Below are 17,005 nucleotides of genomic sequence, written 5' to 3'. Positions count from 1 at the left end.
TTATCGAAGCACACAATTCTCTCTCATAACTCGTGCAAATAGTAAATATCCGTCAAATAGGCCATATCCATCTAATGTGTCATTGATGTGTAAACGCCATTTGACAAGTTTTGCAATACAACACTAACAGGAACATCAAATAAAGTGAATGTGAATGATGTAGTCCTTTGAAGAATGTCGATATGCTTTTCATTTACAGAGAAGACCAACAAAATTCAGTGAGAGCTGGTACTGTTGTACTGCGGTTAGAGATTCTAGCGCTAGTTTGCATCAAATTGCAAGGGAATTTGGGATGAGCCAGAGTACTGTTGTTCATGTTCTGCATGACCATAAATATCATCCATGCAATATCAGGCTTCACCAAGAATTAACTGGTACGTATTGTATGCATCGCATTAAATTCTGCTGATGGCTCAAGCTCAGATTGAGGGAGGAAACATTTATTAATTTATTTAGTGGCGAGGCTTCATTCGTGAGCCATGGAAATACTAATTTGCATAATATGGATTATTTGGCAACTGAAAATCCATGTTCATTGCTGCAAGTTACACACCAAAAACTGTGGTCAGTGATGATATAGTGTGGGATTCTGGAAGACATAATTAAAGGTTCCTATTTCATCAAAGGCAGTCTTAATAGTAGGAAGTACACCAATTTCCTGCAAGAAACATTAGGCCTGTTATTGGAAGAAATACTTTTAGGAACAAGGAACAGAATGTGGTATCAATACAATGGGTGTCTGGCATATTTTTCGCTGATGGCTAGAAGTGAGTTGCAGAGAGAATTCCCAAATCATTGGACATGGAGGTGATTTCGTGGCTGGCTGGTTTGCCGGATTTGATGCCTTTGGATTATTTCTTGTGGGTATTCATAAAAGACATTGTTTATAAAGACGTTCCAACTACACCTGAAGATTCGCGAGAGATAATTTTCAGCGCATGTGCTTCAATATGTGCCAAGGTGATACGGAATACCACTGAATCCATGATAAGAGAATCGCAGCACTACATTGATACCAATGATCATCACTTTGAACACCTTCTGTAAATGGATGTTAATGCCACCTTCATTGACCTTCAAAGCCCTTACTGTTACTCATCATTGGATTTGTCTCCATAGCAGCTATCAGAAAATGTGTAGCAAACTATAGCATCCCATTAAAAAAAAAAAGTTGACCTTTATATCTCTGAAGCAACAAAAAAACCACCATATTATGGCCCCTGTTCTATCATGCAACTTTTTTCCCACAAACTTTTCAACTCCTACCATACTTCCAGAGTTATTCTTGGTGCCAATTCTTACTGAATCATCCAGTACACTGGACACCATCAGAAAATAAATATGTTAAATTAATTTTTGTTTTTCCATGATATCTTAGACTTATCTTTGGCATTCCAAGTTCGAGGTTTCCTTGCAAACTCTATCCTGTCCTTATTTTTTGAATTTATGAGTGGGTTTATGTCATTTATCATGTAAATCATCTGTTACTTAGTGACTTTTTACAGTAGATGTGCATTGGCTCAATCCATTATGTTGCTTCCTATTATCCCTGACTTGTTGAGATATTTTTCACTTGGAGCAGCAGCTGATTGCTTACAAATCATTCTGCCCTTCCTCATTGCTCTTCAAGGATGACCTGACCTTGGCTTACTGGTTACTGTTATTTCCTATTCTGGCCGCTGACTGCACACTTCTTAGTAGTTGTGATATGCCATAGTCTCTAGCAGTGCTAAATTGCTACCTCCCAATCTTGAAGTCATGCAAAACAGCTTGTCTCACATCAAGCAAGTGTTTCGTTTTGCTATACTTTTAGTTCTCTACAAGTAAACGACCACTGAATGAATACATGAGTCATAGTAGTTAATGAATACCATACCATCAAGGCAAGCTACATACTTTGAGCTAAAGAAATACATACTTACATTGTTGTATGATCTTGCTCTTTCACTAGATATGTAACCCCAGCAGCATGAAGCTCTTGATGGAGTGACACATACATGTTGCTCTCTTTTGACTGCATGCAAACAGTACTGACAGCATAACACAACTGCAAAACATTTCTGAGCACTGCTGTAGCATAACAAAACACTCCAAATACTGTTCCCTGCATATTTGCAGAGACTCTTTGACCTCCTTGCTGTAATGTGTTTGCAGTACATATACAATTGCTGCGCTTTATTGAGATGGTACTAGAAATGTGGAACAATATTTTTTTTTCCTTCTCAGCTACAGGCCAGCTAAGGCTTTACATTTCTTTATGCTACTCTTTCATCTGTACGCTTTCTTGTTTCCACTCAATTGACATCCAGTTTCTGTCTTGTCTTTTCGGAACTATTTTGCTGTGGTGAATTTATCAACTCAATTCTGTTTCTGTATTTCGTTTTAAATTTCTTGCTTATTTATACTGGTTTCTGGTAGGTCTTGGTGCAGTTCTGTAAGCCATTGAGTTCTTTTCTTAAGTTTTTAGTACTGTTGCACAGTTTTTCTTTTTAGTATGATAAAATTCATTAGCCTTCTTTGCCAAATTTTGTCTCCAGTTATTTTCCTACATATTTATCTATACTTCTTTGTTGTTCCTGAATTTAAATGATTGTACTGGTGTCCTGTTTCCTAATATCTTTCCGTTTTTCATAATTTTCACTATCATTTGTTGATTCCAAAATTAGTGTTTGTGATGCAGATGTGTATCCTGGCCAAATGACTGCCTTGCAAGTCTGAGGTTCTGTAATTTTGGAGAAAGAATTTTTACTGTAAACATCTTTTGTTAACAGAAATGCAAAGACCATCTTTCATAGTCTACCTTTTGTGGCTCCATTTTCCCCACCATTTGGCTACATGACTTCTCATAGATCCTTAAATTTGTCTTCCCCTGATACTCCCATACTTACTATTTGATTGGGATATTGCAGTCCTGTTGTTACCCACTACTGCTTCTTACCAGAGTAGACAAGTAGTCACGCTTTTCCTACTGTTTTTCTCTCTCTTTGTTTTGTGCTTTCTCTACTCCATGAGTATTGCTTAATTATGTACAAAAGTTGAACAGACAATTTTGACACCCAGTATTCAACTTCTGGTATTGGATTCTGACAACTGCTCCATCAGTTGAATGTTCACTTTTCTAGTATGGTCTGAAAGAAGAATGGCGTTAGTCCTTTGCCTTGGCTAAAGTCTGTTCTTGTCTCAAATGAGGCTGTAGTTCTTTAAGATGATTTGTGTTGTCTTCTGTATTACAGATTCTGTAAGGATTTTGAATAAAAGCAGTCTTGCTTCATAGTCATAAGCCTTCTAAGGTTTACAGATGTATTCCAATAGTATTTTGCTCCTTCAGTCCTTTATCGATTTGCCCTTCAGAGGACCATCCTGTCCTAAGCTATCTCTGATAAATCTCCTATTTTGTAATTGTTAGTGTTGTTTTCTCCTCGAACTTTTTGTGGAATTTCTTTTAATCTTCTGTGAACATGGCTATCTGTTATTACAGGCCAGGAAAATTACTTTTATGATTCGGTGATAATAGTCAATTTCAACAGGTATCTTTGTCCAACTCTGGAAATCATCACCTTTTTGGAATTGTGCTTTGTTGTTGGAACATAAGCTATCTGATATTCTCAAATCATATTATTGTTGACCTCATATCTTTATACTGGTGTATGTGGGTGGGGTGTTATCTGCCAACAATTTAGCTAAATGTCTTTTTCTTACCATTTTTCCTTTTTTCTTACATCCACAGTCAGGCAGACATAAATGGAAACATTTTCTCCGTGGACGGTTATGGAATGTATGTATTCAAAATTAATTTGGCAGCTGTACAGTTCTCAAGTGGTAGTTCAGTGTGACGTCTGAATCCTTTTGAGGTACTACTTTCCTAGTGTTAACCTTGTTCACAAATTCCATATTCATTACAAGATAGGACTCTTCGTAATCTGTATGTCCAGACAATGGTAGTACTTCATGTACTAATTTATTTCAGTCATGTCATACTGCACGTCTTAATATCCACTCCCCAAGCACTAGGTGTGACATTTAATAACTTCGATGTAGCTTGTAGTAAGATGTCACTGGAGAATGGCATAAGTCAAAATTCCAGTTGTGAATAAATACAGTTAATAGCAGTTGAGGCAGAAAATGTTCTCATCTCCATCCTGTGCCAGTCTGAGGATAAAAATTTAATAAAATTTTTATGTGTTCCTCTAGCACTTCATCAGATTCTTCTCAACATTGTTCTCAGGACTGTTTTGCTTTCTGCATTGTTCTTGTTACCCTGATTTATTGGTACATGACCATTAATTATTGTGTACTTCTCATCTAAATGTTGAATTATTGCAGGGAGAGAGTCTTTCTGGAGGTAATGAAAAATTTGGTACTGACTGCAAAATAGATTTGCCATTTATGAATGCAGAGCCTAGTTCTGGAGTAGTTTCATGACTTTCTTCCCTGTGTTCTTTGTGAAAAATCTATAGTTCTCTGAATGTGGTATTTTTTCATCTGTGAACATGCTATTTTATAATGCCAATTTTAACTTGTTGTCCATTTACAATGTCTGAAAGTATTTTGAGTCTGCCAATATTTATTAGTGTTTGTATATTTAATGGTCAAAGCGTGTATGTAGTTCTGGGAGTGAACTTATGGTTGGGTTTAGAAGTCACTCCTCATCTCTGCAAGTTGGTCTGGACTGCCCAGTGAACAAAGGCCCAATTGTGTCACTTGCGATGATAGATTCATCTGTCACTTTTCATAATAAAAGAAAAGTGAACGAAAATTTTACACAAGTAGTAGGTGCATGTCAGATTAAAGATGTTTGTGGTCAATTTTCTTTGTGAAGTGTCTAGTAGGAAGTATGGCTACAACCGAATTACTGGCTTGTGTAGATATTTACAGTACTGAAGACAAAGTGAGAAAATGGAGAGTGAATTCTTACTAACATTCTGTTTCATTAACTGCAACTATTTATCATGTCCTCTTTAATGATATTTTCAAGCCTCACTTAAAGCATTTTTTGGACCACTCACATGTTGGTGGGCATTAATAGAATTATATTTATTTACTGTCTCATCAGTTGTAAGTCACAGGCCATTTCTTCAAATATTTCAGGTGGAAACCTCAACAGGATATGCATCTGATAGTACAAGGTACGTTTTCATAATTCACTGCAGAACATTTTGAGAAATATAAATTTTTATTACTTGTGAAAGTACTTAAGGAATAAAATGCACTACTGTAATTATTCAATATTACCGATAAGCAACTTCATTACAATGCAGTATGGTCAGTAATGTTGTTCTCTGCAACAACCATTATGTGACTGTTCCTAGATAAATAGAGCAAATATCTAATATCTGTACAGGAAAATAAAAGTTCAGATGATATGTCAGCAGCTGTGGTGTGCTTAATGCACATCACCACATGAAAATCACTGAAATTCAACCGATTCATCTTGATGGACACAAGCTAATGTCATACTGCAGTAGAACAAGTAAGAAGAAAGGGTGAGTGGCTATATATCCAAAAATTACAGCTGATTCCCAATCTTTCAGATTAATGCATATAGTGTTGAACAGCTCTTTCAATGCTGTACCACAGTGGTGCTCAGGAAACACACAAGCTTTTAGTGGTGACAGTTTATGGGCCACCATCAAGAAGAACCGTAAGTAGCTGGTGCCAGTTTCAGTAAGGTTGTGAAGACTTAACTGGTGAATCCTGATTCTCTTTGTTTCTCCTTTGTCCCGGTGTTCCCTGAAGGCTGACCCATTCATTAAACACATTACAGGTGAGAAGGTAATGATTAATTCCCAGCTCTGCATCAACAGGTAGGGTTCACACATACCCTCTGATACAGGTCAGGCCCAGACAGGGGTGACTGCCTAAGCTGTTACCTTCCCAAATGCCAATTGATCCCTCTGTCAGGAGTTTGGGAGGTGTGACCTGAGGAGTGAAGTCATTTATGGTGGGTGAATCCTCCTTTGAGGGGACCCCCAATTGGAAGGAGCATACCATTGGAGATGTTGGCAATCATGGCTTATTATTTAGCAATGACTCAATCACCATCTTAGTTCGTGTCTACTAAATGTCCTCACAGTATCATGTACCAGAGGTGGTCAGTCCTTTTCTATTGTTAATGCATACATTCTGAAAGTTGCTGTAGCAGTTGCAGACCCTGTGAAATTCTTTTGTCATTTATGTAATACAACTTTGCTTCTGAAGACGTATTGTGATTTCCAAGCCCAACAATTGCTTACAGCATTACTCCTCCAGAGTTATCCTATTTGTGTTGAGGACCATCGTTCACTGAAATCTTCACATGGTGTTCTTTACATTCTGATGCTAGATGGCCTCACTGAGGGAGAAATCCACACTTACCTCTCTAATCATGGCATCACTGTGACCCATTGAGTAATGAAGAAGATGGATGCGAACTTAATGCCCACATGCACTCTTTCTACCGTCTGCTCAAGTAGTGATTGCCTCACAGATTAAGGCAGGCTATGAAGTCATCACGGTCCAACCATGCACTCCAAACCAGATGAGCTCTTACAAGTTTCAACATTATAATAAAACATGTATCCTGTCAAAACATAGCCAAATGCGTTACTCTCAGCAAAGATGTTCATGAGGGCAGCTGTTTGCCTCCTCTCTGCTGTATCAACCGTAATCCCATGAATGTCCAATGGGTCTTAATGATTGAACCATCCATGAGATCTGAGTGAAGGACATCAAACCCCACACTTTAACTTGCAGTTGTTAGCTAGTCAAAATCCATGCATTTTACCATCTGGCATTTACAGTACCAATTTTGCTATGCCATGCATAACGGAGAATATGCCCACCCAGACTTGCAACCTCAAGTTCAGTATTGCAGTAGTGAAATCACCCAGGTCACAGTAGCACCGCCGTCTCCTACAGCTGTGCAACAGGCCTTCAGATCTTTGCCCCTGGTAGCGAAATCACCTGCTACACAACTGTCAGGCTGAAAGGATAAAAGCTGTACTCCTGCAAAGACTTTCTACAGTTAAAACCATAGTCTTCATCTGCCAACTAGAAAGTTCTAAGAAATCAAACAGAAACGAACGGTTTTCTCCTTCCCTGACTTAGAGATCTTCTTCGGTGGTGTTGCCACATATACCCTCACCCGGCTGACCTCCATTTTGCTGGTGCCCACTGCTTACTGGTTTTCTGCCATGGAATTCACAGGCTCACCCAGGGGGGAAGCTAATATGTTTGTAGACCTCATGGAGCAGTATTCTGCAGCATCTGCCCCCTATAGTAGTGGATTTTTGAAGGCTGGCACTCAGCAGCCACCTAGGTGACTAACCATCCTGTGTTTGCTCCTCCCCAATCCCCATTCCCCATTATGACTCTTCTCCAGTGGAACATTCGTGGCATTAGATCTAACAAGGAGGAGTCACAGTTGCTCTTGGAATTGCAGTGTCCACTTGTTTTCTGCTTCCAAGAAAAAAAAATTGTCCTCACAACCCCTTTGATCTCTCATGTTTCCTTCTGGTCCTCTGTGATCTTCCCCCAAGGACAGCATTCCACCTCATGGGGAGCCATGCTGGTCATCCATCTCATTGAACACTCGACTGCTAGCTGTTGCCGTCTACATTTTCCTCCCTCATTTCACCTTTCCTCTTCATAACTTGTACACCCCTCTTTCATTTGCTGTTACTAAGTTGGACGTACTCCAGCTCATTGATCAGCTCCCTCACGCCTTTTTGCTGCTGGGCGACTTTAATGCACACCATCTGCTTTGGTGCTCTGGGAGAACCTGTCCAAGAGGTTCCCTCTTAGCTGACTTCCTGAATCTCTTAGCACTGGAGCACCCACGTTCCTTTCAGATTCCATGCACATTTATTACCATTTGGACCTCTCATTCTGCACTGTCCAGCTCGCTCATCATGTTGAATGACCCATTCCCTCTGATACATACTCAAGTGATCACTTTCTGTGTGCTATCCATTCGCCGACTACTAACTCACCTGAGTGCAAATCCAATTAGCAGCTTTCCAAGGCCAACTGCAGGCTTTACCCCTCCCTCACTACATTTACACAGCTGTGATGACCACTTAAAGTATCTTCCAAACGTTATCCCTACCGCCGAAGTATGTTCCATACCATGCACTTCATGTTTACTGTAGCATGTTCTGTTCCCTGGTGGACTGAGGCATGCAGCAGTGTGGTTTGCTTGCGGAGATGTGCTCTCCACATTTTGAACCATCATTGTGATACATCTGCTGGAGGGCTGGTATCCTCTGTAGTCCATACATCTGGGGCTTCAGCGGCCATCTGCCACATTTACTAGAGGAAATTTTGAAAGACAAAGTTGTCTCAAGGTTTATATGGTTTGGATTTGTCACACACACACACTTATGCAGGAAAACATGATGCCTGAATGCCCGTTGTATCATTGCCTTTGCTGTCCCCATTAACCATGTGGACTCTCCCACCAGGTATCTCATCTCCCTTTTCATCAAGGATTTTACAATCAGTTTCAGTTCTACATCAACCTGTCTCCTAAATTCAGTGACATTAGGTATGCTTTCGTGTGTTTCCAGCCAGTCAACGCTGTACGTCACTGCCCCCTGCTCGTGTATTGGAGGAAAGTAGTTTGCTTTAAATTTAGACCAATTAGGATTAGAGTGAAAGTCAGTACATCAAAGCTTCAAATGATGCAGAGGTTTGCATACTGCTTGTTTTTCAGCAATTTTCAGAAAAAATATCATTCAGAAATATCCTCAGAGGTATGAACTGAAGTCATGGTAGCACCAAACATTGTACAACAGCTGATTCCTTTTGGTGAAGTGACAACACAATTCTTCAGGTGGCCTTAAATCACCAAGAGCTTCATACCCCGAACAACATCTAAATTTACAGTTCCACCTTTTGTGGATTTCCACATTGTCTCATGCAAAGTATCCTACATAAACACACTGTAAAATCTTGTGTTTTAAAATTTTCTGATGAGTTTAAGCAGATCTATGTTTTTAATCCTTCTTTCCAGTACCATTGCTGTGGAAGTTTTTTTTAATGTACAACCCAAGCAATTTTCCGTATTGTAAATACAGGCCTTTACCTATAGTGACGGCCTCCATGGCCATATTACACCTTTTAGTTGCTTGTAATTACTTTTCCCTTTTTTGGGCATTCTGTACTGCTTGAAATATTTCAGCTCTCCTAGCTAATGAAACCAGTGGCTGACAGCCCAGCAAATGTAGGAATCAGAACCTGAATTACTTCACCAGATGTCTTTGGTATTGGTAGGAACCTGGGCGTTTTAACCCATCATTTCCTTCCATGTTTCTGCCTCAAGGCACCTTTTGCTACTGTCACCAATTCTGTAAATATCGCATCGGTTTTTCTTCATCTTTAGCATATAGTGAGTTGTATTCAGTATTGCTTGAAGGTTAGTCCAGTACCCAATTTAAGTTCGAGCAAACATTGCCTTATCAACATCATATGCGGGAATAGGTTGTCCTATATGAATATCCGTCCCTTGACATACCTGCGCAGCCTTATCAATGAGTATTTGGTGTGCAGTATGGTGATCTTTATTTGTAGTGTAGGTGATGATGATGTGCTCTTGCACACATTTTCCAATGTGTTAAAGCCCTTATCGCCATAATCTAGGTGCTATTTCAATTTTGTTCCAGCTCCACAGACATTGTATCCAGAAATACAAAGTTCGCATGGCAGACTCTTGAGAATACCACCTCCAAATTTGTTGACACATTTCCTATCACTCGTGCCACACTACTGCATGGTTTGAGCTTTGATTTTCGTATTGCATAGCAATTTGCGACTGTTCACCCAGCTGTTGAGCTTCGATGAGAAACTAAACCATTTCATCAAAGCCCTGTTCCCTCGACATCTTACGATCTGCTCTATGAGGAACATAACGGGTTTAAAGCTTTCCCATAGTTCATAAGGTTTGTTCTTAATTCTGTGGTGAATAATGCGATTATACTTGTCAATGATCTGTGGCTGTATGTTCAGCCATTTGCACATACGTAGAAGATTACATTGCTTCCACATTCGGTTTTCGATTGTCCAGTTTAACCATTTGGCAGTGCTAGTTTCCAAATGGGAGAATGTTGAGTAGTGATTTATCCAACATCATTCCAATTCTACCTTGATATGCCTATTGTAAAATTTACTTCCATCACATGCTTCAAGGTTGTTGGGAGTCGAGTTAGTCCTGTCTGCAACAATTGTTTAGAAACCTCTCAAACCTCCTTCCCTATCTTTACTTTCAAAGGTGAGGCCCAAGCAAAATTGGAACGTGTGTCTGTGACCATGAGAATGTACTTGAAACCATTATTTCATTTTAAGTAGTCTTGCGTATCTGAGACCAGCCTGCCACGCATAATCCATTCCTTGTATTATCAGAAATATTCTGCATACAGGTCTCTAAAGCTCATGAACAACTCCCTCCACAATTACTCGACGATGCATATTTTTCAAAGCTCAGGTAAGATTGATAATATTTTGCTCATGTGACCAGCATTCTCTTCACCAGCTGAAGTTGTAAACAGTCGTAATCGAGCTATGATTTCATTTAGTTACCATAATTTGTATACTCTAGAGGTAGATTGTTCAGTCTTTCAGGCTAAACTTCGGTTATTTTACCTGCACTATGTGGAGCTGCTACTGCTGGTACAGTTAAAATCCTGTATTTGTCACTATATGAAACTTCCATTCATCCTTTTGGGGTTTTACATGTGTTGGTAATTCGTAATAGTGGACTACATGTTTTTATAGTTTCAGGGTATATTTTTGACATTTGACATTTTCAGAATTATTAACTGTAAGAGCCTAGGCAATCTTTCAAATTCCTTGTTCCCAATTCTTATGGCCTTCTTGGTTAAGCATATTGAGTGCTTACCTACCAAATATGGTTTCGTCCTGATGACCCCATATGTTGTCTTAACTCATCATTGCTACTTCTCCTCCTCCTCCTCCTCCTCCTCCTCCTGTTTCTGCTTATATCTACAGTGCATGACAGTTCTTCCAGCCTGTCAGTTCCTGGCTTAAATGTTACTGAGAGATGCTGGTCTTGTTGCAGTTGACCCAACTTTCACAAAAGTAACTTCTATCACATTGCCTTCCACACCTCTATTTTTAGCATTACACTTTTTCGGCAACATCCTGCTGTATACTAAGGCATTTTTGAGACAATTTACAATCTAAATGTGCTTTGAGACTATGGGTGGTGATGGGAGTAAAGTGCCTTAGCCATCACATTCTTGTTCCACACATACGTTAGTTTTGCATCGACTTCTTTAATTTCTTGCCCGCCGGAGGTTCGAGTCCTCCCTCGGGCATGGGTGTGTGTGTTGTCTTTAGCGTAAGTTAGTTTAAGTAGTTTGTAAGTCTAGGGACCGATGACCCTAGCAGTTTGGTCCCATAGGAATTCACACACACACATCTTTAATTTCTTGTTGACACACAGTTCACATTCCTGTATTAGAGCATTCAACACCTCAACATTCATAGCACCTCCCTTGACAAGACCTTCAGTTCCCTTAATTTAGTGTTGACTGCCTCCATTTTATTTTTTTGTCAAATGCATGTGCTTTGCATCCTCTGAATGAATGTACAACACATGTTCAAATTTGTACATAGTGTACAATATACTGACACATGTGCATTTTGGTGCATTGCCTTTTTGAAGGTATTTGTTCAAGTTCCGTTTCTATTGACTCTCATTCAATTTACTAGTTTTATCTATAACCAGCAAGCTATACTGAGAGTTACTCCAGCAATCCTCACATGTAACAAATTTATTGAGTGGCATGTCATTTCCTACATGTACTTTGAAAATATGCTTTAAATTTAGATAGTCCTGTTCGAAAGTTATAAGATTGATGTATCCCATACAAATAGCTTTGGGAGGCTTAAGTATTTCTCACTGAAATAAAATACGTTGACTTGCATGTGGCGAGCAAATCAGAAATACCTGCAGATATCCTGATTTTCCACTGAGATGTTGCCAAATATGAATATGGTGTTAGTTTTACATTTTCAGGTGGTAGAATGTCGCTGCTTTTGCTGGCTGTTCAGTATGTTACTCCCTTAACGCCATGCAAAATTTCCTGCAGTAGCTGATATTTTGACTGAAACTGAATTTTTGAAAAATATATACATGCTCTAAGTCGTCTCCCACAGGATGTGTCAACAGTGTAAAAACTAGATTATTTTCCGCAGCATGAAGCCCCAATAACCAAAGCATTTCTAATATCAGGAAGTAATGATCCATTTGCCTTGTTCTTCTGGTTTCTATCTTCATCATAGCAGGACCGGTCATTTAAAGACCCTTGTGGTGAGACTGTTTCTTCCACTTGGTTATGGTGGTAACTGTTTATTTACATTGAAATAGAGAGGTTTTATAAACTCTTACTTACAGATGGGTACATAAACAATTGTAATTCAGTGCCCACATCTGGTAATGTTGAATCATACATTTCCACTGCAGTCAATGCACAGAATGCATCAGGGAGTCGAGCTATTATAGTTTCCAATGAATGGAGAGTTTGGCAAGCTATGGACAGTAGATAAGTGCACAATGTGCTGTAGAATTGGAGGATATGTGACTGCCTTCTTTGCCAACACATTAGCTCATCCTGTACTGCATTTCATTAAACTTGAAAGTCTGCTCCTGTAGATCTGTGCTCCTTCTGTGGTGAAATATTTTAACTATATCAACTGACTCCCTACAGAGATGGTATGATCACGTGGTAACAGCAGGGGAGAGCAAACTTTTCTGTGGAACAAGGCCGAAATTAACTTTGACATATTGCGTGGTCAACGTCATTCGTCCAACGAGAATATTATTTTGTCATCACTAAATCAATGGTTTTCAACTGATTCCACTTATTAGAACTCCCTATTCAATATTACACACTCTGACATGCTTACACCCACTGGTATTCAAACAGTAGGTTTGATTGAACAGCATTTTGTTGACACCAGATGCCTGCTGCTGCAATGACTTCACCTTTGCTGCAAGGAAAGCATATAGTGTTCGTTAGAAGCTTATTTGCTCATTTTCTCTGTTCATCAGCATTAATAATTAAACTGGCTCACAACAGGGACTTTGGATGCATGACTTGCATCCTTATCCTTTGATGTTTGTCACAAGTGAGCAAATTATTTATCCATTGCTGTAAGTATATTTTCACGACATCTACTACTATCATAGCTATAATTGTATTATTATTATTATTATTTCTCTTTCCTGTCTCAAACGTTATGTCTGGTTAAAAATGGAAAGTGACGTCGACCTTGATCAAGCATGCCTTCCTTTTAACTATACAGTATACATTATATTTCATTTAGGAACTTTCGGGTAATTGAACATATATCAATAATTACAGATTTCTGGATGTAGCTGTTTTCTACATTTGGTTGTAGCTGTATTGCGTTGTTGTACTGGTGGATATTGTTTGGTATGACTCCTGTACTTAATAGTATAATTGCTATGATGTCAACTTTATCCTGATGCCACATGTCTTTGACTTCCTCAGCCAGTTGGATGTATTTTTCAATTTTTTCTCCTGTTTTCTTCTGTATATTTGTTGTATTGGGTATGGATAGTTCGATTAGTTGTGTTAATTTCTTCTTTTTATTGGTGAGTATGATGTTAGGTTTGTTATGTGGTGGTGTTTTATCTGTTATAATGGTTCTGTTCCAGTATAATTTGTATTCATCATTCTGCAGTACATTTTGTGGTGCATACTTGTATGTGGGAATGTGTTGTTTTATTAGTTTATGTGTATGGTAAGTTGTTGATGTATTATTTTTGCTACATTGTCATGTCTTCTGGGGTATTCTGTATTTGCTAGTGTTGTACATCCCCTTGTGATGTGATCTACTGTTTCTATTCGTTGTTCGCAAAGTCTGCATTTATCTGTTGTGGTATCGGGATCTTTAATAATATGCTTGCTGTAATATCTGGTGTTTATTGTTTGATCCTGTATTGCAATCATGAATCCTTCAGTCTCACTGTATATATTACCTTTTCTTAGCCATGTGTTGGATGCGTCTTGATCTTGTAACACTTGCAAGTGAATTATTTTAATTCCCATCTAAAAATTTCAAATCAAATTGGCAGTGACTCAGATTAATCATTATTTTTACCTCATCAGTTCCTTCCTTGTGGTGGAATATTTTAATTTTAAATCACTAACAGTTACTATATATGTAACTCCTTATGCAATTTTATGAATTCTCGCTTATAGTACTGGATTTATGGACACCTAAATATTATTTCTTTGTTGTACGTATATCAATATTTAACATTATCCTCATTACTCTTCAGATTGACTCAGTGTGCTGGTGGGTGCTGTGACATACCATGTGAAGAAACTAGTCGCCATAGAGTGGTCCAGGATGAGTTGGTGATAGACATGAAGTCAACACATGAGTTTGGTACCAATACAAAAGATATGACTGTTGATAAGAACTGCTCAGTTGCCACACAATATAACTGTAGTACGAGGGAAAAGGAATTATATGTATATAGCTGTAATTTCTGCCAACAGAGCTTTCCTTCAAAATACAGATTCATAAAGCATGTGTTTATGCACATTGATGGCGTGCAACCACCTTCGTATGTTTGTAAGTGGTGTGGTGAAGTATTTCACAGTAATGTTAGTTTGAAAAAACATTTGAGAATGAGTGAGAATCATCATGTCTTAACTGCTGGAAACCATGAAAAATATGGCTATAGTGAAGAGCATCAAAGCAGTATCTTCTCAGATAGTGAGCCAGAAGTTTCTATCGCAGAATACAATGAGCTGAATTCATACAAGGAAATGTGGAAAGCTGCTAGTGACATAGGTAACACACACATGACAAATGATACAGAGGAAACAAATCATTATGGATCTCTATCTACAACTGTTAATGTCAGATCCCAGGGTGATCTACTTACTGCAAACAGAATCCACAAACGTGATATTTGTGGCAAATCTTTTGCTGGTGCAGGCAATCTTAAGAAACATGGATTAATTCACACTAGAAAAAAACCTCACAAATGTAAGATTTGTGGGAAATCTTTTGCTTTCCCAAGCCATCTCAAGAAACACATGGTTCTTCACACTGGAAAGAAACCTCATAAATGTGAGCTTTGTGGACAATCTTTTCCCAGGAGAAGCTCTCTCAATAGACATAAATTAATACACACTGGAAATAAATCCCACAAATGCCAGATTTGTGGGAAATATTTTGCCAGGACAGACGCTCTCAGAAGTCATTCACTAATTCACACTGGAAAAAAATCCAACAAATGCGAGATTTGTGGGAAATCTTTTGCCAGGACAAGCAATCTCAAGGCACACAAATTAATTCACACTGGGAAGAAACCTCATAAATGTGAGATTTGTGGGAAATCTATTGCTTACTCAAGCAGTCTCAAGAAACATTTGTTACTTCACACTGGAAAGAAACCTCATAAATGTGAGATTTGTGGGAAATCTTTTGCTTTCTCATGGGAACTCAAGACACATGTATTTCCTCACACTGGAAAGAAACCTCATAAATGTGAGATTTGTGGGAAATCTTTTGCTTTCTCAAACGGTCTCAAGAAACATGTATTACTTCACACTGGAAAGAAACCTCATAAATGTGAGATTTGTGACAAATCGTTTGCCCTCACACGTTATCTCAAGAAACATGTATTAATTCACACTGAAAAGAAACCTCACAAATGTGAGATTCGTGGGAGATCTTTTGCTAGAGCAGGCAATCTCAAGACACTGAATCATACATGCCAGGAAGAGACCTCACAAAAGTGATGTTTGTGGCAAATCATTCTTAGATCAGCTTATCTCAAGATACATGCATTAGGACACATTGGAAGGGGACCTCACAAATGTGATACCAGTGACAAAAGTTTCACTCAGTTGGGCACTCTCAAGATACATCAGAAAGAAACTACAAGTAAGTGTTAGTTTTTTGTAAATAGGTTTTCCTGGTTGATGCCCTCAAGGTGTGTAAAATAATGGAAGAAGCAAGGGGAGAATAAATTGTAATGCCCGTGAAATAACATACAAATATGGTATAATTGTGAAACAATGTGTACTATAGAGTGGTAACAGATAATGTGACAATATAAAAATCCATATCTGCTGCTTGAGATGTCAAGAAATTGTATTACTAAATACTCGAGAAACATGACTCAAATGTGTTTTTGTCAATAACACTGCTGTTTTTTCCTATAGCTCTTGAGAAAAGAAAATTGTGTATTGTGATAAATCCCTGTTTGTCAGGAATCATAAGTACCATGCAATATTCAGTATAAGGCCAAGGATAGGTGATGACTTGCTGCTTATTATTCCAAACATAGTCATCATGTAGTACTTGTAACTGTGCATTTTAGAAACAGTGACATCAAAAATATATTCATGGCACTTCCTTCACAAAGGCTAGTAAACTCAACACTGGAGAAACATGATTATGACAATTATTTTAGTCAGGTATGTTTTCGCAAGAGATCTGCTGTATGTGAAATGAATAGAGTTTACATTTATGTTCTGTTAGTACTAATCCTGTATTAGTAAGAGTAACAACAAATATAGCAACCTGCTTAATAGCATGTTTGTCCACCTTTGGAACACAATACTTCGACAGTTCTACACGATATGGACTTGGCATGTCATTTATGTGTTTCTGGATGTATGTTGTACCAGTTGCATTCCACACGTTCAGATCAGCTACATGGTGTGATCAAGATGTTAGGTACCATACTACTAACACAACTGTAGAGTCGTTCTGCATATGTGTCATCGGCAGTTATCCTGCCGTAAGATGCCTTCACCGTGGGAGAGCATATCAGGCATGAAGGAATCTATGCAGTAGCAATAACCCACATAGTCGGCAACTCTCATGATGCCTTCAATTACTACCAGATGTCCCAAAGGAGCCTGAGTGACTGTCCCCATAGCATAATGGGCCCACCACGTAGTGCCATTCGCCTAGATGATAGCATATCTGGATGTTGCAACTGACCTGGTGT

The 17,005-nt window shown here is 38.6% G+C and overlaps 1 protein-coding gene across 4 annotated transcripts in view; it reads left to right on the top strand.

Annotated features, from left to right (window-relative positions):
• Nucleotides 1–16,167, top strand: part of LOC124720002 (zinc finger protein 708-like) — a 98,624-nt gene extending 82,457 nt beyond the window's left edge. For all 4 annotated transcript variants that reach the window (XM_047245237.1, XM_047245238.1, XM_047245240.1 and 1 more), the window contains exons 6-7: nucleotides 5,089–5,126; nucleotides 14,309–16,167. In XM_047245237.1, the coding sequence (XP_047101193.1) occupies nucleotides 5,089–5,126; nucleotides 14,309–15,785 (1,515 nt within the window). In that variant the 3' untranslated portion in view covers nucleotides 15,786–16,167. The remainder of the gene's footprint in view (nucleotides 1–5,088; nucleotides 5,127–14,308) is intronic.
• The last annotated feature ends 838 nt before the right edge of the window (nucleotides 16,168–17,005 follow it).

This window comes from Schistocerca piceifrons, chromosome 11, assembly GCF_021461385.2.
Source record: "Schistocerca piceifrons isolate TAMUIC-IGC-003096 chromosome 11, iqSchPice1.1, whole genome shotgun sequence".
Lineage (NCBI taxonomy): Eukaryota > Metazoa > Arthropoda > Insecta > Orthoptera > Acrididae > Schistocerca > Schistocerca piceifrons.
Note: the sequence above shows the minus strand (reverse complement) of the source record. Positions and strands in the feature narration are given on the sequence as shown.